The sequence below is a fragment of the Colias eurytheme genome, chromosome 3 (assembly GCF_061535395.1).
Source record: "Colias eurytheme isolate Ceu_HAF_F1 chromosome 3, ilColEury1 Martin Lab GWU primary, whole genome shotgun sequence".
In the NCBI taxonomy this organism is placed as follows: domain Eukaryota; kingdom Metazoa; phylum Arthropoda; class Insecta; order Lepidoptera; family Pieridae; genus Colias; species Colias eurytheme.
Window position 1 is genome coordinate 12,940,655 of NC_142982.1, and position 26,089 is coordinate 12,966,743.

General features: G+C 36.0%; 1 protein-coding gene and 1 long non-coding RNA gene across 3 annotated transcripts in view; one reads left to right on the top strand and one right to left on the bottom strand.

Moving 5' to 3' along the window:
* Positions 1-388: 388 nt before the first annotated feature.
* Cad96Cb (protocadherin Fat 4-like Cad96Ca) overlaps positions 389-26,089 on the bottom strand; it is a 28,553-nt gene continuing 2,852 nt past the window's right edge. Inside the window, exons 2-16 of the mRNA XM_090120117.1 lie at positions 20,523-20,653; positions 15,332-15,394; positions 12,853-12,942; positions 12,582-12,778; positions 11,148-11,342; positions 10,727-10,954; positions 6,374-6,556; positions 5,899-6,147; positions 5,492-5,638; positions 4,844-5,043; positions 4,205-4,322; positions 3,156-3,298; positions 2,656-2,840; positions 2,153-2,406; positions 389-1,405 (exon numbers count right to left, since the gene is read on the bottom strand). Coding sequence (XP_089976243.1) covers positions 1,337-1,405; positions 2,153-2,406; positions 2,656-2,840; positions 3,156-3,298; positions 4,205-4,322; positions 4,844-5,043; positions 5,492-5,638; positions 5,899-6,147; positions 6,374-6,556; positions 10,727-10,954; positions 11,148-11,342; positions 12,582-12,778; positions 12,853-12,942; positions 15,332-15,394; positions 20,523-20,580 — 2,379 coding nt within the window. The 5' untranslated portion in view covers positions 20,581-20,653 and the 3' untranslated portion in view covers positions 389-1,336. The remainder of the gene's footprint in view (positions 1,406-2,152; positions 2,407-2,655; positions 2,841-3,155; positions 3,299-4,204; positions 4,323-4,843; positions 5,044-5,491; positions 5,639-5,898; positions 6,148-6,373; positions 6,557-10,726; positions 10,955-11,147; positions 11,343-12,581; positions 12,779-12,852; positions 12,943-15,331; positions 15,395-20,522; positions 20,654-26,089) is intronic.
* On the top strand, positions 21,764-23,220 carry LOC149910019 (uncharacterized). 2 transcript variants are annotated; one of them, XR_016458623.1, is made up of 3 exons: positions 21,768-22,057; positions 22,389-22,633; positions 23,122-23,220. It is a non-coding gene; the product is annotated as an uncharacterized LOC149910019 (long non-coding RNA). The 2 variants fall into 2 exon arrangements; XR_016458622.1 differs by lacking the exon at positions 23,122-23,220 and having other exon boundaries at positions 21,764-22,057; positions 22,389-22,615.

Sequence of the window (26,089 nt, forward strand, 5' to 3'; positions counted from 1 at the left end):
TAAAATGCATCTGTTTATTTTTTAAGATCACTTTATTCTCTACAACTTTTGTTTGAAACTTTTTTCTCTAGTGCCCATACTTTTTGAGATATTTAACGTTTAATGTTGGTTACCGGGCGTAAAATAGAAAATTTCAATACATGCATAAAAATATGCATGGGGCATATTTTTATGCATGTATTGAAATATGCCCCACCGTGGCTACGCCCATGGTCATAGTGGAATTAGAATGAGCATTTCACTCGTTTGATCTAAACGCACCGTCCTAATGTTTTATTTTTAATTTGATAGCATAAATTCAACATTGCTAAGCAATAAAAATTTTAAACATCTACATTTTCATGACCTACGGGATTCAAATTTGGAGGAATAGAAAAAAAAAACAACATTTTAACAATAATTTATAACAATTTATTACAAAATCACAATGTACAATATAAATTCTTAACAATATAAAAGTAGAAACATTTGGAGTTAACTTACAATAATTTAATATATTAATAATTCACATTAATTACAAATTAATATGTACTTAGCCTATCACCATATTTTGAAAATTATATTAAATCTGCTATGTATTAGCTATAAGTTATTATGAAATTATTTCTAGTATATTTGAACACTTTTATATAAATTGTCATAGATTAAATTATTACAGAATTCTTTTTCAAAGTAGAGTTGTCTTTTAAAACTAAGATAAATAGTCCAATTTTGAATAACCAGAATAATGAATAAAAATATTGATCATCTTTGCACTAAGGTATTTTCTTTATAAGTGATATTTAACTAAGTATATATTTACATAGTGGAATGTTACAGGATAGAAACAATATGTAATATTTTGATTAATATAATTCTATTGTACGCAACTTATTTTTGTCCAAAGCTATTATTGGGATAAATTATAATACTTTTTTTTTAATAATTAATTCGATTTATTTTTTGCTCGGATTCGACTATCCAATACATTAATAAAACATAATAGTACTGGATTAATTTCTATGCAATACATTGATTCATCTGTTAAAATAAGCAGCTGATTTGTGATGAGATTTTTTAATCCTATGAAAAAATAATGTCAACACGCTTGATAATTTACGACGCTCCTTTCAAAACGGATAAATGATTTAATCATTAATTAAATGATATTAATGGTAATTTGTTGTTGAATAAAGATAGCATACGAAGTGGTGGTACTGAAATATAAGGTTGTGTAACAGTTTGAATAAATAAATAATACAATTGTTATGATTATAACATTACTGAATATTACAAAACATTAATTTTAATAGTTTTAAGTAGTCAAAATGTTTGTTAATGTGTCGTGTGTTATCAGCTAGAAGTATACGGTGAGGTTCATGTGTTCAGCCACTGCGGGGTTGGTTGCTTCCACCGCGGAGCCCTCCTGCAACAACATAGCACTATCAGTATAAAATATTACATTTCAGTTACTATTTTGAAGATGTATAGTTTGACACAGTGTATAGACATGATATAAGTAAAAAAGTTTGGGTTGTTATCGCTCTGGTAGTGGTATATCGAAATGTGGCTAATTAGCCACATTTTACTTCAGCTGACTCTTTCATCGTTGTAGTTGTTTTGCACCTACATGGATTGTCGAGTCAATGGTAGGGGCGATTCATGCATGTTTGGAAAAAGCGTAGGTAACTAGCGGCTGTATTTACCAGAAATTTATGATTAAAAAGTCTACTAAGGCACAATCAAGGAATATCGAACTGTGGGGGCTACTGGTGTCTCTCGGTCGGAGCAACTGGCCGACTCGTAGGGACGTTGCTACTGGCTACACACGCATGGTCGCCCCCCGTGCAGGGGGGGGCAGGGGGGTACACACCTGAGGGCACCTCGCGTCGTCCCAGCTGAGCTTCTTGACGCGCGCGGGGATGGTGGCGCTGGGCCACGCCACGCCCGAGCGCCTCAGGGGGGGTACACACCTGAGGGCACCTCGCGTCGTCCCAGCTGAGCTTCTTGACGCGCGCGGGGATGGTGGCGCTGGGCCACGCCACGCCCGAGCGCCTCAGGGGGGGTACACACCTGAGGGCACCTCGCGTCGTCCCAGCTGAGCTTCTTGACGCGCGCGGGGATGGTGGCGCTGGGCCACGCCACGCCCGAGCGCCTCAGGGGGGGTACACACCTGAGGGCACCTCGCGTCGTCCCAGCTGAGCTTCTTGACGCGCGCGGGGATGGTGGCGCTGGGCCACGCCACGCCCGAGCGCCCCGCCGCGCCGCACAGGTGGTCGCTCATCAGCGCGCCCTCGCCCCCGTCAGCGGCACCAGCACCAGTACCGGCGCCTGTACCGGGTGTACCCGCAGCTGGTGCCTCTACAGGGAGTGCGGGCGGAGCCGGCGCCACCTTGCTCTTGCTGGGCCGCTGCGACTGGCGGCCGTCTGCAACACAAAACACGATATCAACAAAACAAGGACAAATTTAAATTATCGTAAAGAATAGAAAAAATTCGAGCATGAGGCACTTGACCAACTCAGCCATACGTGACTCGCCAGTATGTACGTAAAGCCAAAAAATATTAAATTCAACTATGTATCCTATCTAAAAAACAAACGCAAAATGACTTTTATAAAAAAACGAAAACTCGCAAAAAGTTTGGTAAATATGACTACAGAAAAGTGTGCACTGACTAGTGGCATCGTGTCGGATATCGAGACTGGAAGTGGAGTCGAGGATGGTGGAGGCGCCCGCCGACACGCTCTGCAGCGAGCCCGACCCGCCGACCGGCCCGCCGACCGGCCCGCCCACAGACCCGCCGCTTGCTGCTTTTTGTGGCGGAACACTCGATACTTCACCTTTAGATGCTCGCCGACGACTGCAAGAATCAAAATTCATATTATATCACAACAATCAAATTAACTTCAATGCTATAAACCAATCCTCTTTAAATTGCAACGTTTACTAGTATCATTATGAATGTATCCATCACTAATTTTTAACTCATTGCGTAAAATAAACGCATTGTTTAAGCTAATTATTTTATATCTAAACATTCGAAAAATTAAATACTTTATGAAAGGTCCTTCGAGACTCAACACTATTTTACTTTACAAGTAAAATACGTTAAAGTTATTTTGAAGATTGAATGGCCTGGTTGCGAGACCTTTAAGCCTAAGTTATGTCAACTCACTTGGCACAAATATACAAGAGCAGCGCGAGCACGCAGAGCGCGAGCAGCACGAGCGCGACCAGGAACGTGGCGAGCACGCCGCCTGCACGTACCGCCTCGCTGGTGCGGGCCCCACCCACGTGGACTACCACCGGTACTGAGGACTGGGGACAATTATTATTAATTAAATTATTTCATACTAGATCTTTGCCCGCGTTTTCAAAGAAAAACTCGCATAGTTCCCGTTCCCGTGAGATTTCCGGGATAAAACCTATCCTATGTGTTATTCCAAGTTACCCTCTATATGTGTGCTAAATTTCATTGTAATCGGTTCAGTAGTTTTTACGTGAAAGAGTAACAAACATCCATACATCCATACAAACTTTCGCATTTATAATATTAGTAGGATTTGTTGTTGAGCATGTTCAGAAATGGAATAACACGGAAGTGTATGTAGGTGCTATCTAACCAGCTGTAATGCAATGTATAAGTTTTTTTCTTATTTGTGTGATTTTTAAGTGATTATAACTGGCACTTCATGCTTTTAAAAATATTTTTTTTTCTTATCTTCAAAGTAGTTTGTAGGAATACATTGCGTTTGTTGAATGTCTAACTATGTATTTTAATTTTTTTCTTTTTCGTAATATTCCTTAAAGTGTGCATAATGTGCTCTATGTGGAATAAATCCAGTGATTAGAGTAAAGCAGTGCAGTAGTGTAGTTTTATATTTATGTGTGAGAGACAGAGAGTAAAATGTACTCTATGGTGTACAATATAATGTCGATATTGAATTGATATATAGAATGCATGGAGATACGGGTCATACCATGGTTTATATTCCTTGAGTCAGTAGTTCGGTTGGATAGTCTCGGTATTACCATCGACCGCGCAAGATGTGCGCACTAAGTCATTATTTAATATTATTTCACATACCTACCTAATTATAATTAATTATGGAGAGTTATTTAAATTCTCCGACATATATTGTATAGTTTTAATTATGTGTCAGTTAGCGTACCTAGTAGTGCAGTGGTATAGTATTGTGTGCACTATGTATTATGTATTGTCACCTGTCGCGGCGGTGCCCCGGAGTCGAGTGCGGTGGCGACGAGATGTAGCGCGCTGGTGTTGAGGCGCCGCGCCGCCGCACGCACTGATACCGACCCGCCCGGACCCACCTCGAATAGCCTAAATCACATTTAATTTCATATTTTACTATTTGAAAAGCGGTATTCCAATAATAATGTACGAATCAATTTTGATCAATGTGTAAGTTTGAGCGTGAATCTATTTTTGTTCTATGCAGTTTGTCAAAAAATGCATACGTATCATCTAGATTTTTTTAAATATTATTTACTGTTGGTAAAAACAACAAATTCCAGTATTAAATATAGGTACATAAGCTTAAAAATACAACAAATAAAAATTTACACAAAAGCAATAACCTTTTGTGAGTATGACCTATCAGTCATATTACCAAATACATTTTCATTCACAATACTACATTGACGATATTGTGATCGTTTTACATTATCACTTTTCCCCATTTTTTCAACCAATACTGATGTTGAATGTTAGCCTAATTGTATTGATTATAAAAATAATACAATATTTTTATAATTTACGTAGATTCTGCATCCTAACACGGACTATTATTATACTTAGTAAAACCAGTTTCATACTATAAACCGAAAGTGTCAACAACTCACTCAGCATGCAGTCCCCTAAGCGTGACGGTGACATTATCATTGGTGTCCCCATCGTACACGTCGAGCTGTCCCACGGGAACCAGTTCCTCATCACTGCTGACTTGGTCCAGGTCCGCGCGGAACTCGTAGAGCGGGAAGCGGAACCGCGGCTCCCACTCGTTCACGTTGTCCACGGTTATGTTCAGGGATGCTGTGTCGTTCTAAAGATTTGTGCTGGGTTAGATGGTTGGAATACTGGTTATTGAGTGTTGATTATAATACAGGGTGGGCCAAAAATTTTTGTAAATAGCAAAACTTGATTTCTGAAAATCAGTGACAGTTAAGGGCCCGCGGGTGGCGGGAAATTGTGCGTCACTTAATGCAATTTTAATCAAGATGTAGAGCTTCACGGGACAGCAGCGTGCTTTTCGCGTAAAACATATTGACTAAAACAACGATTCCTACGTCTAAGCCTCGTTACATTTAAATACAGATTACAAAACGTTGGTTAAGTACTGATTGCTAGATGGTTACTTTTTGCTCTTTTTCAATGATATCACTATGTGGATTGAATATGGATAACTTAAGACTAATTTTGTCGTGTACGTTCGTCTTGTTTTTGTTATCGTTTGAACTACACACAGCAGCAGCTCGCTGTAGTGTACATACAGTGTGTCCGTCGGTGACCATAACACGGTAGCGGTAGTGCGGCGCGGTCTCGTAGTCCAACGCAGCGCGCAGCAGCAGCTCGCCCGCTGCGTTGATCGCGAACTGCTGCAGGAACGACCGCTCCGACACGTAGAACTGCAGCGGCGCCTGGAATGTACACATAGTTATAAAAATATAAAACATTAATGGTAAAAGAATAGTAGTAATTTATGTTCATCTAATGTGTCATTATCGAGGCCTCGCAAATGAGCAGTTCTTACAATAGACAATGTTATGTATGTGAGTTAGTTAAAAATTGTAATAAATTATAAGATCTAGTTTATATAAATTTAAAATCTATTATTTTTGTATTTATTTGTAAGAAATAAAAGGCTTTTTTATTATATTTCATTGAATGTGTCAGTAACCTGCGTGTGCGGCGTGGTGGTGAGCGTGAGCACGAGCGTGCCGGGCGGCGCGTCCTCCGCCACGCGCGCGCTGTACTCGCCGCGCGTGAACCGCACGCCGCGCGTACTGCCCGCCGCACCGCCCGCCGCAGCGGGTGCGGTGGGCGGTGCGGCCGCCGCAGTGAGTGCGGTGAGCGCGGTGCGGGGCGCGCGCCGCCGGATCGACACCGTGGCAAGTGCGTAGCGGTCGCTGTTGTCTATCTGCGTCGCCTGGAACGTGATAAGGACGACTTACAATTGCAATACGCACTTTTTTCTACATACACCTGCATCTAAAAAGTCACCACCTTTCAATGATGGTTAATGAAATAAATAACTAAATTAATATAAGTATTTGGCCGTTCGATTCTAGAGTAATAAAGCATAAATATTAAATAAATATTTAATATAATTTAGTTACTCTAAAAATAAATAAAGTTATATAAAAATATTTCACCTTAACAACAACAGTAAGTGGCAGAGCATCCAGCGAGTCGTTAGACAGGAATATCTTGCCCGTCTCTCTATCGACCCGCACAGGCACCGCCGGGGTGCTGAGCGAGTACACGAGCGGCGCGTTGATGCCGCGGTCCTGGTCCTGCGCGGAGATTGGCCCGGGGGAGGTCTCTAGTTCTGTGCCCTGGGATTGGTATTTGGTGAAAAGTTATTGTGAAGTCTAATGGATCATCCATTAGACCTTTTACATTCTTCGAATATAGATATTGCTATAGGACCACTTTTTTAATAATAATAATAATAATTCATTCATTTATTCAAGTAACCAGGACTCATTTTGTTAGTAACAATTATAATCTTAAAAATTATGTTAGTAAAAATAAAATTTTTATTATGACTGCTAGAAATGTACTCCACCGCTACAGAGCTATCAAGGAAGCAGACAGTCTGCAGCAGTGGTTCACATACCAGCAGTCGAGCCGACTCGCTATACAGCGCATGATTTCATTGGGGCTGTCCCGCACACGGCGCACCAGGGATGTGCATCTCTTTCGCATTGTAGCGTAAAAACAGTCTATATGAAGCCTTTTAGCCTTGTAATGTATTATTTGTCAATCGGAATGTTTGCCTTCTTTTAAATTTTACGATGTTCGTGTAAGGGATTTATTTGAAGGGCGTAGGTGTTATGTACATGGTTATTAAAAATGCTATAAGCTACTTAACTCAATTTTATTATGGAAAGCAAACTCAATTTTATTATGGAAAGCAAACATAAGCGAGACGAACTACTGGCAGCCGTTCGAACATTTAATAGAACCAATTCTCAGGAGAAGCTGCACTCCGGGCATCTAGGTATATCAGGCAATAAGCCAATTTTTGTCACCGAGCATCTGTCCCCTGCGAATAAGAAACTGCATGCATCTACGCGAATAGCTATTAAGCACAAACAATACGATTTTATATGGGTTAGGAACGGTAAAATATTCGTCCGTAAAAACGTAGCATCAAAACCTGTATTAATAGATAGTGAGGAGACGATTAAAAACCTGTAATAATTAGTTATAGGTACCCTAATTAACTTTCCCTAACTGTTATTTATTATTTTGTCGTTTTTATGTTTTTAAGTATATATTATCAAAATGTAAGAGGTTTGAGAACCAAAACTGAATTTTTTTTCTTAAATGTGTTACAAAGTGATTATGACGTTATAGTACTGACAGAAACCTGGCTTAATGAATCTGTTTATGATTATGAGATTCTGGATAATAGGTATAATGTTTATAGACGGGATCGTAAATCCACACGATCATGCCTCAGCAAAAAAGACGGCGGAGGGGTCTGCATTGCTGTACATAAACGTTTAAATGTTACAAGAAGGCGCTCATGGGAATCCAATTGCGAAGATATATGGCTAACGATTGATATAGCTAGCGGGTCTAAACATTATGACCTAAATATCTGTGCTGTATATATGCCTCCTCCAATAACTCTTGATTATGTAAAATTATTTGATAAAAATGTCACCAATGTAATTTGTAACAAGCTAAGAGGTAACAAGATTAAACAATCATCTACTCTATTATTGGGTGATTTTAATATGCCGAATATAATTTGGGAACACGACAAAAGCTCATCTTGCGTACCGTCAAGATCGAATTGTAATAATGTGGAAAACATATTTTTGGATGATATTATCTTTAACAATTTAAGCCAATGCAATTTTATTAAAAACGATAGAGGTGGTATCCTGGACCTCGTTCTTACGGATACTCCTAAGCTAATACAGGTTAATTTATGTCAACAGCCATTAATAAATCTAGATTCATATCATCCAGCTCTTGAGATAGAATTGAGTACAGGAAAAAGTCAAATCTCTCTAAAACAGGTAAGAACTCCATTTTTAAATTTTAAAAAAGCTAATTATACCGATATGAATGAAAAACTGTCGCGTTTACAATGGTCAAAAATTTGGGAAGATGATAAGAGTCTTGATCAGATGGTTAACAGTTTTTATTCATCCATCGTTCCCATTATAGAGGCAAATACTCCTTTAAGTAAACCTAAAAGTGAAAACTATCCAATCTGGTTTAGTTCAGCTTTAATAAAATGTGCGAAAGAAAAGAATAAATACAATAAAAGGTATAAATTATACAAAAATCCGAGGGACAAAGAAACAGTTGATATTCTGAGAAAAAGATATGATAGTATGTTAAAAAAATGTTTAAAGAATTTTAAAGAAAATGCTGGGAATACACTGAAAACTAACCCTAAACATATATGGTCCTTTGTGAATAATTTAAAGCGCAACAGTGGTTCTATTCCTAACCAGATGATCTTAGGTACTAAAACGGCCTCCGGTGGAGAAGAAATATGCGAGTTATTTTCGGAATATTTTCAATCGGTATATGAATTACTGCCATCTTCTATAATATCCCAACCACAAAACAACCCACCATCTGTGTTACCTGATTGTTTGAACTCATTAAGTAATATTTGTTTAAGTGAATATGAGGTACGTACAGCTTTAAAAAAACTTGACCCAAATAAAGGATCCGGCTTGGACGATATACCGAACGTTTTTCTTAAAAACTGCGCGGATAGTTTGTCTGGGCCTTTGTGTGAATTATACAATAGATCTTTAAAAGATGGCATTTTCCCACTGCACTGGAAAAGGGCGCGTTTAACACCAATACATAAAAATGGTGATAGGAACGCTGTATCGAATTACCGACCTGTGTCTGTTCTTCCGGCACCTGGTAAAGTTTTAGAATCGCTGGTTCAACAGAAAATTTACTGGCATGTTAAACATAAACTGCACCCAGAACAACATGGTTTTTTACCAAAGAAATCTACCACCACTAACTTAGTCAGTTTCATTGAGGATGTTGCCGGCGCTATCGATGAAGGACAGGAAATCCACGCTATTTACACGGACTTTAGTAAGGCGTTCGATTTAATTGATCATAATTTATTACTAAGAAAGATTTATGAATTGGGTATTCATGGGTCCTTGTACCGCTGGTGCGAATCATACTTAAGTAACCGGACTCAATTAGTCAAGATTCGAGGATATACATCACGAGCTAGTGTAATCCCAACGGGCGTGCCTCAGGGATCCCATCTGGGTCCCCTTTTTTTCTTATTATTTGTAAATGATCTTGCCAATAGTCTAAAATGTAACTTTAAAATGTATGCGGACGATTTAAAATTGTATATGCGAATTCAATGCGAAGACGATAAGAATATGCTACAAAAAGAATTATACCATGTTGAAGATTGGTGTCTCAGGAACAGAATGCTATTAAATGAAAATAAATGTTATTGCATGAACTTCACAAAAAAGAAGAACACGTTACCTCTTTCATATATTTTAAAAAGTAGCAATCTTAAACAAGTATACAGTATTAGAGACTTGGGAGTCATGGTGGACAGTTCACTGAATTTCAAAGATCACATGGATCACATAATAAGTAAATCGTCCAGTCTTTCCGGATTCATTTCTAGGCAATTAAAATATTTTAAGGACCCTTGTGTTGTGATTCCTATTTACAATTGCATTGTAAAAAGTGTCTTGGAATATAACAGCTGTGTTTGGTCTCCCAGCTATGCTGTGCATTCCAGTAGATTGGAGAGAATTCAGAAAAGATTTGTATATCAACTGTCGTACATTAATAATCAATGCAAAACATTGGTATCATACGAAAAAAGATTGAGTTTTTACAAAATGAGGCCTCTAAGTGTGCGCCGCAAAGGTTTGGACATACTGTTTCTGTACAAACTGATACATGGTCTTGTGGATTGCCCTGAACTCCTTTCGCGCATTAAAATAGAAGTTCCACGTCCTGCTAGCCGTTTGGAAAATAGGAAGTGCTTTAAATTACCCTATTGTCGTACTAACGTAGGTCAAAATTCTCCTTTATACAGGTGCTGTTCGTACTATAATGGAATTAGGTATGATTTCGATATTTTCTCGAGTTCTCTAGCCTCAGCCAGAAGTAAAATATACTCTGCGTTGAGTACCTAAAAAATAGTAGTAGTAGTGTTATTTTATGTAGTTTTACTGGGCACGATGTGCTCACTGGTTTTAGGAGTTGCACCGCAAATGTTTTGTTCTGGTGAATTGTTTTTAGGGCTATTTGAGTGACAACTTCGATTTGTGAGCCAAATAAATAAAAAAAAAAAAAAAAAAAAAATAATTACATATTTTCAAAAATCCTCTCCATTTCAAACATCTAATTAACAGCAAAGATTGTTTTTGATACATTTAGTATTTTTTCAGTTTTTCTAGATATCGTATGGCATACTGTCTGACTGTATAGGACCAACATTATCAACTATAATCCAGTCAACTCACCGGTTCCACATCATCCCCCAGCACCGCCACATAGTGCGGGTGAGTAAACACCGGGTTCTGATCATCAGCATCCAACACCTCCACATGTAGTGTTGTATCGGCTGACTTGGGCGGAGTTCCGCCGTCTCTTGCGCGGAGCGTGGCGGTCAGGTTGTGGAACTTCTCGTAGTCGAGGGGCTTCTTGATGATTATGGTGCCGTCTAGCTCGTTCGCGAAGTCGATGTACTCCTGGAAGTCGGAAAAATTGGGAGATTACAAAAAGGAAATAAAAATGGATTTTATACAGTTCTGTTTTATAAATCACCGTGATGTGCCCGAATATGAAAATTATAATTTTCAGATAAAATAATTTGATAATATTATAATAACCTGGCGTACGGCGCGCCCTGCCAGCTGGGGGCAATAAGTCAGTATGACTCACCTTAGCGGGCCCCATGAGCTCGTAGTGCACAGTGGCGTGCGGGCCCGGCTGGTCGGGGTCGCTGGCCCGCGCGAGCGCCACGCGGGCGCCGCGCGCCGCGCTCTCCGCCACGCGCGCGGCGTACGGCGCGCCCTGCCACGCCGGCGGGTTGTCGTTCACGTCCCACACGCGCACTGATACGGGGATCACGAAGCTCTAAAATAATATTTTGCTCATTATTATAGAAACAGCGGTCAGCAAGTATGTTGCGGGTAGTTTCAAAAGTTACTTTTGTAACTACCCGCAACAGTTGCACAGTGTTCTTTTTCCAATTTAAATAAAAAATATATCAGTTTACGAAAAAAGTGAAATTGGTTAAATTTTTATCAAATATCCCTGATCAACTTTCTAATATCACCTAAAATAAATGTTTAAAGAACTAAAAAATGCGCTTTAATTATCATGAAATTATTCTTTATGTTATTTGTCTGTTTCAAGTACGTTATTTGAATCTAACAGAATCGGTCACATACAAACATACAGATGAAGGGTTAAGCGTGTTAAAAATTAACAATTTATTTGTGAGAGAATCATAACAGAGTAGTTGTTATGTGGCTATACCTTCCTATAATAATGTACTCTATGATGTACAACATAATGTCGATATTGAATTGATATGAAATGCATGGGCTTACGGGCCATGCTATGGTTTATATTCCTTGAGTCAGTAGCTCGATGATATAGTCTCGGTACTACCATCGACCGCGCAAGGTGTGCGCACTCAGTCATTATTTAATATTATTTCACATATCTACCTAATTATAATTAATTATGGAGAGTTATTGCACGCCTCATAAGCGAAGCGTTGAGGTGGGTACTACTGTCACTTCGCGCAAAACATCTGATTTTTCAAACTTAAAATGTCTTTATGTATCATACATTGCACTTGTAAGATAATACATACACACACATATTAAGAAAAAACACTATTTTTAACGTTCATGATATTTTTGATGTCATTTTTGTTATTTAAACTAGTTAAAAAACAGTTTAAAAAAGTTCTGTCTTGGACGTCCGTGTGTCTGTATGTGCGGATCCTTTTTCTTGTTAACACGATAGCGACCGCAATACTTTACTAATCGAGTCTTTTTTTTTCTCTTACGCTTGAGTATGCTCAGGAATAGAACCCTTTCATTTTTCAGGGTCTGATTCGATGTGGTTTAATTGTTATTAAATAAACAAAAATAATAATTAATAAATATTTATTAAAAAAAAATTATGAGGCGTGCACTTTTGGATTTTCCAAATTATTTAAATTCTCCGACATATTTATGTCAGAAAAATCAAAAAAGGAACTCATTTTACGTTAAGTAGTCACCCCCGACCATTAACACTAGCAACACCAGTGGTGTTACAAGATCTTATATTACACAAAAACACTAGTGATGTACGCACCGGGTCGGCGGTGCGGCGGCGGTCGCAGCGCACGTTGACGTACACGCTGGCGGGCCCGAGCCGCTCCTCGCGGTCGAGCGCGCGCAGCAGCGTGAGGTTCTTGGAGCCCGCCGCGATGCCCACCGCCGCGCCGCGCTCCTGTAGCGACAGAGATATGTCGCCCCCACTCGATGGGTCACCGTTCACGCTTAGCGTGCCTAAAAATATTCTAGTTATACACGAGCCTCACTCCATAACATATTGAAAATTATTTTCACAAAAAAGTACTTACCAATAATACTGCCCACAGGCGTGTCCTCGCTAATGAAGAAGCTCTCGACAGCGCCGCCATTCATCAAGTAGCACCGGCTGTCTTGGATTGCTGAAAATTTTTAAATTATCTTAAACTCTCAATTCGATTATCGTTAACTCTACAAAGAACGATATTTCAAGATTTGCTCCATTATTACTTATACCTACAGAGAAAAAGGTTTCCCTCGTAAAAAAGAAGTTCAAAAGAATACATTTTGGTGTTTGCATATTTCTGAAATACTTCTGTTTTTAGATTGTGACATTTTAAAAACAAAAGCGGGAAATAATAGCTAATTGCACGGATAGTCAGCACTTTACGTAAGCAGGTCACCGATATGCCATCAATGGCTGGGGTTAGACAGCTCTGATTTGGGTTAATCGATTAAAAACTATAATCAATGAATAATTAATTTCAGCGGAAATATAACCTCATCAAATAATACTTTAATAAATAACAACTTTTCATATAATGTCGATTCCTATCTAATAAATGAAGAATATTTAACAAATGGAGTGAGGTCATTTACACTACATGTAAAAAAAAGACGGGTTGCACTTCGGGAGTGCCGGTAAAAGTGAAAACTTGATTATTAACGTTCAGCATGTTTGATATTTTGGAATGGTATCCGTCTTACGCATGGAATATAAGGGCTAAAAAAAAATCCGTCTTACGCTTTTTCGATCAGGCCACGTGTCCTGACGCGAGTTTAAGATTTTATACCCAACGCCGCTAAATAAGTTTTCACTTCAAAAATAGTTTATGATATTTCTTCTATTGACTCATTTATAATGTTTTTGTTGAAACAAATCTTTGTACATTAACACGAAATCTCCGATCTCAATGAGTGCAATTTCAGACAATAAACCTACCATTGTACATTATAATTAATTGTAATGTGTCGCTGTGACGAATTAATGCCGATTTAGCGTGCGTGCTCAGATCTGGAGCGTGAAAATGATAATCGTGCAAAAACTACGTGAGACTAATACCTAATTGTGGTCGAGCGAGAAATTCGGCTCGCATGTGCTATATTGTGTTGTCGATGAAAACGAAACCGTTTATCAATGATCGATGGAGTATACAGCCTTGCAATATGCTTGCAATGCTATCAAAGTCTAGACCTATTTATACCTAATTTCCTATTTAGTATTATTTGCTCACACACATTCTGTAAACTAAACGAAATACCTACGCGAAGTATAAATTTTTTGTGCAGTAGCCAGTAGCAACATGAAATTGATATACATAATATTATATCACATAGATCTATAAAAAATGATATAAGCAGTACCTAGCCTTTGATATTATTAATCAGATTGTACTTTAAGCCAATAATTTACCCAATAATTTACCGCTGAAATTAGATGTAAATTACAAATGTGATACGCTTATAAAATCAAATTGGAGCGTGAACGAGCGTAAAATATAGATAATGGATGTGGAATGGAGTAGGTATTGTGCTTTCATAGCTTTCCCGTGCTCTATGATTGTGGCTGACCTCTGAGGTGATGAGAACTAGCCTGCATTTATTTGGCGTAGCGTGACTCGATTATATAATTTACCTAATGCAATTGTCTGTAAAAACTTGAACAACATTTTAATCCAACCTGATTGTTGTAACGTTGTTATAAAGTTATTATAAATAATCTGTATTATAATCATTAAAATAATATGTTGTAATGCACATTTAGCATATTGTGATTTATTTTCATCAATTTAAAAATAAATTTCTAATTTTATTCGTTGTATTTTACTTCGTATTACACCGTAGTATTTTAAATCTGTCAGGTGAATTATGAAATTATATGATGAATCGCAAAAAATTCCAACTTACTTAAGATCCGCATTATGAAACAGTAAATTGAACATTTTTTGTAAATTTTCTACTTTCTAAGAATTGCAATTTGCTTAAAAATTTCATGCATTCATGGTTCAATGATAATAATAGTACCTATAGTTTACTGTGAAATACGAAATTAAAAGGTAATCTTATAGGAACAATTTATCGTGTATAATATTTAATTTATTAATATTAATTAATAATTTACTATTATGGTATTCATCTGATATTTAAATAATAATAATTAATGTTCCATGCTCTATGTAGCCGGGTAGAGCGCCGTTATTTGTATACTATTTGTTTTAATTCAAGTATTGTTCACTGTTATTTTATTTTATGGAAAATAATGAACGAATTCAGAAACTCTTTAACGTTAAAATATACATTTTTATCCATCGTTTATATTATAATTGTATTAAGTATAACGAATAATAATATTTACATAAGTGAGTAGGTAAGTACCTATTTAAGTATTTATATTGTAATGAACGGGAAGCCTCTACATCTATTTTATGGGTATACGTGTCTTTCATAATATCTGTGCTTTCAAAATATTTCACTACAATGAGTTCCTCTAAGCTCGTGCACTCCGTGTTTTGTGAGTCTGTGCCTACTTACGTCTGGAACGGATAGAGAGCGCTATGGCCGCGAGGGGCGGCTCGAGTCTTGGGTCCTCGTCAGCTAGGAACATTGCAATTTCTTTGCTTTAATGATGCCCTTATTTTCTTATAATTGTTGCTTTAAGAAAATTATAGTTAAGTACTTTGACATAAAAATGATACCTATTTAATATCGAAATATTTAGTCTAATGTACCTACCGTCTGGCAAGTGAAAATATCTAAAGTAAAATAACTGTGGTTTAAATAGAAACATTTTCATGGCAGGTGCGTAGAAACAAGCAGGGGAAGTGAACCGGAAGTCGGTATCGCAATAAATCCCCCGCGTCACTTCCGTTGCATTTCGAATTCAAAATGGCGGAAGAATTTATTTACCCACTCAACTTTTTACTTTGAGTAAAATCTTTAGCTTACTAAACGCATCGTTAATTGATTTTTAAACGACTTTGAGGGAGGCGATGTATTTTGAGGATTTATTTATTTAAAACAGATATTAAATACATTTTACCTAAATTTAAATTATATCTAGAAGATATCTAGTAATTAACCCTATATAGTAGATATGCCTAAAAAAATGCTAACCTGTATAATTACAGTTTTTTTCAAACTCAAACTCATACATTTCAAAAAGTTTTATAATGCTTTATAATATTATGTAAATACAAATTATAAATTACATAGGTATTGAATCAAAATCGGATGTTTAGTCAAATCGTCCCAATCCGATTTCCGTATTCACACCCCCACCCCATGCATAACATAATGAATTTCAACATTAGTCATCGATTCTAATTCGACAGCACTATACTTATATGTACTTTCATTATTTCCATTACTGATATTATAATTTAACAAGCCTTTCATGATCCGCTACATTGGCACTTCCGATCCATTTCATCAAAATAATATAAAAGCTCTTACTTATCGTGATTGTACAATATATTGACCAATTTCGTTGAAAGTTACTGTGTAATTTATATCGCCAACCTCTCACGAACTGATTAGTGAACAAAAAATAAATGATGGTAATTAAATAGAAATGTACGATTGTTTTAAGGAAGATCCGTCTTCAAATCGTAACTTCCAATCAAATGCATAAACATAGAGTATGATGAGTAGTTAGATAGATACGTTATTTTGATTAGATACGTTATTTTGTAAAATGCTACGTTGTTTGAAACATCTAATTGCAACGATCTTCATAATATTTTGATTCGTATGAAACTAGTGATTAAATCATACGATAAAAATTCCCTATTATCTATTACAAGAAATAACTACTGGCCAAAGGCAACAGGTAAGTGGCGAGTGGTCAGTAGGGTCGTCCGCGGTGATGCGTGCTTCCGCGCACCTCCTACCGCACTCTAACAATATTACAATGTAAATAGATACTGTATCCTGATACATATAAGGTTGTTTACACTTTGATAAATTCGTAACGGATTTTGTCAATTTATTTCTTAAAGGGTCTTCGAAATAACAAAAAGTGTATTTATTTTTGGAACGTAAAATATAATAAGATGCGTCATGCGTATTATAAATAAGATGATACGAAACTGTAATTGAATGAGAATTATAGTAATAAGTAATTATCATAATATTGTATTACGTAGAGCGTAGATATAGTTTTCTCCAAGCCAGTACATTTATTTTTAAATCTCACATGGAAGAGATTTTATTATAAGGCTTTATAGCTTTAAGTTACCAATTGTATTTTTTAACAATTTAAATACTAACTGGTTAATTATTTTACTTATAAGTTTTTAATAATTGTTAATTATCACAAAATAGATGAAAACTTGATATTTCATAAGCATGAAAATTAGCTAGTAGCTAGAAAAATCTATTCATCTAGTCATCTAGATGCAACAGATGTGTTGGTGTTGTAACGCACCAAACAGAGTGTTACGGGTTGCGGCACGGATGTCTGATAGAAGACGATATTACGTCACTAATCATTTTAACAGCAGTCATTACGGATCTTGGTGTAATCATTTAATAATCCATCAAAAAAATGCAATTACTGCACTTGTTTTTCAATTTTAACGATTAAGAACTTAATATTTATCGATGTGTAAGCATTTATTTAACAAATTCGACGGTTTTCATTAAATACTCAACGTATTTGGTTTTAAGTTCTAAAATATTAAAAATTGTAATTCGAATGAAAAATTCCAACCAAATCTTTATATTTATATGACACAATGATCTGCCATGATCCCTTTCTCATTTAAAATATTGTTTCTTTATAATTTATCTACTTAGTTCGCGGTAATTTAGTAATCTGAATCATTTTGATTACGATTATACGTATGTCTAACTCTTACATATTTTCTCTACAGGGCAAGCGCTGGCATTTCTCCGCGAAAATCAGAGCGTGACCTCGCTGACTGCGCCGAGTTTTTGCTTCCTTGTATTTAATATGATTCATATTACAAAATCTAACATACCTCCAGTGAGTTCATCGGAAATTTATCTTCCTATAGTTACATACTAATCTCAATCCGCTACTTTAATCGCGAATTGATCTAGATAAAGAAAAAAAAGACGGGTTGCACTCCGGGAGTGCCGGCAGAAGTGAAAACTTGATTATTCGTTCAGCATGTTTGATATTTTGGAATGGTATCCGTCGCATGGAATATAAGCGATAAAAAAAAATCCGTCTTACGCTTTTTCGATCAGGCCACGTGTCCTGACGCGAGTTTAAGATTTTATACCCAACGCCGCTAAAGAAGTATTCACTTCAAAAACTACATGATTATGGCGACACGGAAACAATTCCAACTTATACCATGTATGCTTTTGGTTTTATTACATTAGTAGTTAGGCATATATAAATAAACTGTGAAGACCTTCGTGTTCAGGATGCATTTATAGCAATCGCCAACAATATTAATAGCCATAATTTAGCGAACAATAGACTTTCAAGTTAAATGTAACCTTAGTGTCATTCACAGTGTCATACATCACATCAGCTTAAAGTTGCGTTTTTGTATAGAATAGAATCACAGTTCAAAACATAACTTTGTGTGTTCAACATTTATTGTTATTCTTATTATCTTACTGATTACTCGACTCTACATATTATTACGCTTAGGTAAGCTTTAATAAATCACTGAAACACTCACGTTATTTTAATTCATTTTTTTCTGATAAATACTTCTGATACTTCTGATCTTTGTTATTTTCGTAAATTGACAGAGCGGAATTGAATAGCGATATTTTTGTAATTATTACATACACTTCGTTTATTATTTAAACAACAATTAACAGATTTCGAATCTAATTAGAGCCGTGAGGATGTTGCTGTTACATATCAACTTCACAAAGGTTGAAACTTTGTAGTTTTTAACAGTAATTAACAATTATGTTATTTTATAGATCAACGTAAATTGTACTATGTATACAATTTTTAATATAACTTCTTACAATATTAAAATGCTTCTCTTATCTCTGTAACGTTGACAAAAATATGACGAAGCTGAACGAAGCCATCTCTCAAAATTTATTTATTAACCCATATTAATGCAAAGCTTTCAGCCCTTCAGAAATATAGCATATCTAACCGAGCCATCATCAGCTTTCCCTGTACCTCGAAGATGATACACGTAACTGATTATTTCATTGAGTACAGAATCAAACCTCAACTATCCGGTACCTATAATTACTTATTACACGTACACCCATCTGGCAATCACAAAAACAATGGCGTTCAAATTAGATGAGCGTGCGAGATAGTCTGGTTAAAAACGTTTCACGGAAGTATATTTATCATATTATGGTAATGTGGTGGCGGGTGGGTCACCACTGCCCATTCATCAGCACCCCGCCTTCGCTTTTAATACTACATATTCTTATTCAAATGTTTGTGTTAATAACAAATCACAGGTCACAGGTCACAGAATAATAACTGCCGTCTACCTGGGTTAAAAAATATACCAAGGCAACTGTGAAGGCAACGATGTTATTGATATGCGTGCAAATAATGTTCTGTGATCGGAACAGTATTTTTACAGGATTTTTTGTTGCTCTAATTGGACGTCTTAGAAACGAATGCAATGTGTGTTGTAATTAAACATTTATGTATGTAAATAAAAGAGTACAAAAAGGCTTCAAAAGTATTATTTCGCGTTTGTTTTTGAGATTTTTTAAATAATATGCATGCGGATGTTTTAGTTTTTACATTGCAAGATAATGTTCAGGGAAATAATTAAATTTTAATTTTTATGTTCGGTTATATCTACTCTGCAGTCGGTAGGTACCTACTGTTTCCTTCTCAAATTATAATAATGAAAGTCTACAAGGATGGATATCTGTTAATCAATCAACCGAAAACTAACGATCCTTTACAAATTTGTTAAATATTATCCCGTGTCTATGCTTACTGTAATATTATCACGATTTCTTTAAATTCCTTACTACATTTAAATACAATATTTTCCAATAAATATAAACAGTATTTAATCAGAGTATATTTAAAACATTGTTATTACTTTATTAGTTAGTGACCTCTTTGCGGTCGGACAAGTGAACGGCCGAAAACTGGGGCTGGGGGTGTCTTACCTTACAGGATTAACTAGCAAGGAACACGGAATAGGCGCTTTTAATGTGGCAATTTTTTTATTCATAAAATATGGTTTTAAATTTTCTAACTTAATCAAGTAGGAATACTCTATATGTTTATTTAAAAAATTGTACAAAGTACAGTAAAGTAGTGGTATAAAGTATGTATATGTATGTTTATTAATGTTAAGTTTTTAAGGTAAGAAAGCTGTCGCGTGAACGAGCTTAACAAAGAAAATCTGTCTGTTTACAAAATGTACGGAATCGCGTGCCCGGGCTGTTACAAAAAGCGCTGTGTAGACACGAAACTTTAAATCATGTGTAGGATTGAAATTTTTTTCTATTTTTATCCACTTGCAAAATAACACTATAAAAATTTATAAGTAAGCGAATTTTTTACCGTGCTGAATTAACTAAGAAGTTTTTACATTATATTAATAGTAATTAATGATCCCAGAAAAAAATGGTGTTTAAAGAGCCTTACGCATATTTTATTGCTGAAGATTTGCCAAGTCATTCCATTATAGCCGGCCTAATTTAACAATACATACTCTACTATCATAGTTACTATGTAACAACTACTAAATACCCTGTAAAGTGCAATTTTCATGCAGTGTCTTAAGCTCACCTTGCGAGTACACGGTGGGCGCTGCGACGACGAGCGCCAGGCACAGCAGCGCGCTCATGCTGCCGCTACCGACCGCTCATGGCGTCTGCCCGCCGGCCTGCCGCGCCTGCTGCGCCTGTCTAGCACACGCACTGGAATAAATACATAATAATAATATAATCGTGCTAGTCAACCTCCTGCTAAAAGAGGACGTTAATGGAGGATGTTTTTGCTGATCTACCAAAAACAGCTGATCGCATGCTATAATATATTTTTGGTAAAGAAATAGAAACATCTCGATTCTTTTTTTTTACTTAGATATCACGCAAGAGGAACGGCGTATTCCAACGTTTAATTCCTGAACTGAACATTTCTCAATCGTTGGATCGATCTATCGTCCTATCAAGTCCCAAATATAGAGAAAAGCCTATATGTACCATATAGGTATGTACTTATAAAATGATACATTAGGTATTATTCACAAAATAAACGTCGTGTGTATCATATAATTCATACATAAATAGAACACCCAGACACTAAAAAATTCTAGTGCCACCACCAAGCCCACACCTCAACAATAGGTGATAATAGTCACTAATCACCATCTCGACACAAAGGTTATAGAGCAACGACTGACCATATTATCGTTCATTCAAAAATATACCGTTTATTACGGGATACACAATTATTAGCACCGAACCTACTTGAATGACCCAAGGCATTTAAAGAAAAATCTAGAGAAAATGTAGAGATTTCCATTGCATAAAGCCTAGAAAGTTAGTAAATGCTTACAGAGCATAAAATTAGAAAGAAAGAAAGATCATTTATTTGACTCCACAATATTGCAATATTTGCAATAAACACAACATACAATTAAAATTAATTTACTAAAATAAGCGATTGGAAGAAAATTAAAACTGTAGGTATACCTAATAGGGAAGATAGATAACCTCTACCTGATGGACGATAAGAGCAACATAGATTACGTATGAAATTGAAAGTTACAATGGTCGCATTGTTATATCCAATTACTTAGATACATTTAAATACAAGTGTTAAGCCTAACGACGCTGCAGTTAGAAAGCGGAAAAAATATCAAAATCGCATCGGATTCATTCGTTGGTTTTACTTTCTTTTGAACGCTATTTGCATGTACTTTGTTTGTAGTGTACTTTGAGATTAACTAAATTATGAATGAATAAGGTACAACAAAGGTGAGTGGGGTAAAATAAACTGTAAGTAATTCCTAAATTTAGATAGCCTCGTAACGCCCAGATACCTATTAAAAGGCATGCAGCTCGATAGTGGTACCGGCCCAAGCTGTTATCCAACTTTATGACATAAACGCCCACGGTACCTTTTTAAAGGTATCTGACAGTATCTGATTTGAAAACGCCGTAACATTTTAAATTACGCGCCAAATCTAATTACTGTTTTTTATCCGGCTACTGGAAAGTATGTTTTTGTCTATGGTTAAGCAATAGTGCCAATAGAAAAATAAAATATATGTAATTTCCGGCGAAAAGTCTGGCCATCTTGACTGACTAGAGGACGTGGTAAGTTCAATCCATGATTATTGATGCAATCTTAGGTTTTTAACTGAGAGTATCTTACTCTGCTTGTTGACAAATAAGTAAATATTATAATTACATTAAGATTTACGCGAAAATAAAGAATATGCGTGTAAAATAACCTCGTAAAATCTGGATACCTTTTAGAAGGTATAAGAGTATTAACATATTATTGGATTTTAAAAGGTATAAGGGAATAAACCACTAATCAATTTGATTTGCCTTTGAAACTTATGATTTAGACCGTTTTCTCCTTCATAATATAAAGTAAAATATTTAGTCTGTTACAGAATATTTTAGTACCTATCCTTTTCAGGTAACCCAATGAGAGATGAGCAAATCGAAGAAGCTTTAGAAGTATTAAATCAGTCAGATATAGAAGAGTATGAACTATTTGGAGATGAGGATTACAACATATAAACCAAAACCAAGAAAGCTCTTCCAGTTCTGAAGAATCTGAAAATAATATTTTTTTATTAAAAACCAACTCTTATTTGCGAAATTATTTAAAATTTCTATAGAAATATATCAATTTACCTACTATCATTCTGATTTTAAAAGGTATATGGGTTGCTATTATATAGTGTTTTTGGGTCCAATTTAGAAACTTGCTAATTTTTGCTTCTGTCATCTGTTGGAAGTGGATTTCTTCTGATAGAAATCCTAAAACACGTGATAAACTAGCCTTTAAAAATAATAAGTACAGAAAATAATGATCATATTGTTCAAAAATTGATATTTTTTTCTCAGATTGTTAGTGTGAGATATCTTTTTGGTCATTAAAATTTTGGAAGACATGTATTAATCCAAATATTTATGTTCATTGTTTTTTGTAATATAAAATAAACCCTATATTGTCTACCGCTAATCAATAATTTAAAAAATACGAATTTTGCGAAATCGGGTTTTGTAATACATTAAAGCCCATATGCCTAAATAAAGAATAACGAATTTGGGGTTATTTAGTGTCTCAAAACCTTCCACTGACATACATTTACATGCAGAAAAAATCCCACGCTCATACGGAAATAATAAGGCACTTTTTTTAGATTTCATCACCTCCGGGTCCGCACCATGTGAACCTTTTAAAAGGTACTTGGGCTGCAAGCCAATGTTTGGTAAAAATAGCCTGGGCGTTACGAGGATAGGTAAGTAGTTAGGTCCTTTTTACTTTCACTTATAATAACACAAGAGCTTCAAAATTATCGGGTATTTTCCGATAGGTTCGTTGCAAACAAATGAAGGAGTCAAGTTTTTAGTCAAGGTTAAAAAATCACGAGCGCGAAGCGCGAGTGATTTTTCCTGAAAAACTTGACGACTTTATTTGTTTGCAGGGAACCTTGAGGGAAATGCCAGATAATTTTGAAGCTCGTGTGGTATTCGGGAGATTATTTTTCCGTCCCAAATGTCGGCCAATAATTTCACAATTGAATTGAACCTGTCAGTTTGACGTCAACGACCAGAGAAAATTTTCAAAAAATTATCAGTATAATACCATGTAGGTTGTACCACGTGACGTCGAATGGTGCAATTCTATTGGTCGATATTTGGGTCGGAAAAATAATCATAATAAATTAGATTATTTTATCTTGGAAAATTTATCTTATAAATTTTATCTTTTTTAGTAAGAATAATATCATATCAACGCACGCACGTTCCATGCGAGTGGACGCAGCAGCGAAGCGGCGCGGTCACCGCTCCACCGCTGCGGCGAGCGGCGAGCGGCGTCAGGTACAAATGTAATATTATACCGCGCTCGGGTTACAATCCGCTGGGCCAAGGATTGCAATAGCTCTTACCGTAGGGCGTAGGGTTAAACTTAAAGCGATTATAAAGGACTAGCCGCTCCGCGCGGTTTCACCCCCGTGGCTCCTCTCCTGTTGGTCGTAGCGTGATGATATTATAGCCTATAGCCTTCCTCGATAAATGAGCTATCTAACACCGAAAGAATTTTTTAAATCGGACCAGTAGTTCCCGAGATTAGCGCGTTCAAACAAACAAACAAACAAACTCTTCAGCTTTATAATATTAGTATAGATTATAATACTGTGTATACTTTTTGCTGTGGTGATTTCGTGGCCATATCGTAAATTTGCTCATTTCATGATATGATTGGCCATTTCACGAAATGGTCGCATTTCGTGAAATGGCCAATTTAGTTTGGCTACATCATGATGTGGCTTGAGCAGATCAATGATAAGGCCAACTAAACGCGCGGTTTTTTCATGAAATGATCAAAATTATTTGATCATATCGTAAAATAGTTACATTAATCATTGGTAGAGGCGCGTACACGTTTCGTAGTAGGTTGTCTATACTCTATACCTATGTTGATTAAATTATGAACATGATATTTATTTAAAATTTAAATCTATGAGAGAAAGCTCGGGAAAACAATTTCTTAGCTAATAATTTTGATCCAATTCAGAAAGAGAACCGCAGGTAATTTTTATTTCTTTAAAATGCTTCACACTACCACTAGTACCTACCTACGTGACTTCGATAGATTTTGTGATCTTAATAAAAATCAAAACCATAATACCTTAGTATTTAGGCATGTATAGCACAGCAATTACAATGATTACCTACCTTATGAATAAAGAAACAATAAATAATTTTATTGGATTACAATCATTAAACTTTTTGCCGCGTGTGCTGATTTCTTGCGAACAATGGAAGCTATGCTGTGAAACATCGGATGTAAGCAACTTGTATGTCAATATGTCAACGAGAGTCAAGCGCTAATGAATGCATGTTGTTCTTGAAGATTACATAGATATAAATAATAACATAAATGAATATTTAAGAAATGAATTACATTTAGTAATCAATTTCGGCAAAGTGGATTTTTTTCAGATCGGCTAAAAGAAAATTGGCTCAGTGGTTATACGTTTATTTTTTGTTTACAGTTTGTTTATGAAACGTAAATAATATGAAGACGTCAAATGAATTGAAATTAAATTTTATAGTAAGAAATATCTTTGAACCTGTTGCTAACTTTATCACTGATTGTGTAACCAAATAACTGACTACTACATGCTACTACCTTGGTTATATTTGTCTATGCTACTACTAACTAGATTACAATCGGTGATACACTATCCATTACATCGCGAAGGTTTTGTATACAAGCATACAATAACGTTTAGTCAAGCTCTTGCCAGCAAAGCTCAGTGACGCGTAACGCCAGGCGGCCAGAGTCAGCACCCTCTTGTCACTTGATCCCTCAGGTCCTGCGCACTCAGCCGTGCGGCGGATGCAACCCAACATTTACTGTATGTAGGTACTATGCACTACACACCTTGTGTCCTCAACCACAACAAGACATTTTTTTTAAAGCTTTTCTACACCCTAGTTATTGGATATCTCTACCTGTGTAGGATTTATAAATATGCCTGAATAGTATGAGCTTATTATTAAAGTTTATTCGCAAATTATTATTTGTACGTAAATTTCGTATTACAGTAAAACACATACATATTATATACTGGAAGAATTGAGCTCTCGAAGACCGCAGTTTTTATAATATGCATATGGATAGTTGCGAACCATTTTCGTAAACGAGGCGAAGATTATTTCATTAGAAATGAAATACAGACCTACTACAATCTTTACTATACTACAATCATAATCTACGGCTACCTAATACATAATATAATGTTTTTAGTTCTTTTTAATACATATTTTGCGCAATTCGGAAATTATGAATTGCATTATGTATTCCATTCCAATTAAATGAACATATTTTTAATTTACATAATGTTAAAATTCAAATGAAACAAAGTTAAAGTCAATACGGATCGTGTAGGTAAGGCGCGCGTGCGGAACTCCGCACAAAAAGTGTTGGAAAGAATAGCCTTTGTTTGCGAGCTCTTACTTCACGTTATCACATGAAAGCTAAACCGTATATTTAAAATATAACATCATAAAACATACGAAATAATTGTATTTACTTGCTGTTCCGTATTTAATCCGTTTTCATGTGTCACGTACGTATTTACATTTTTGGGTTGTGGT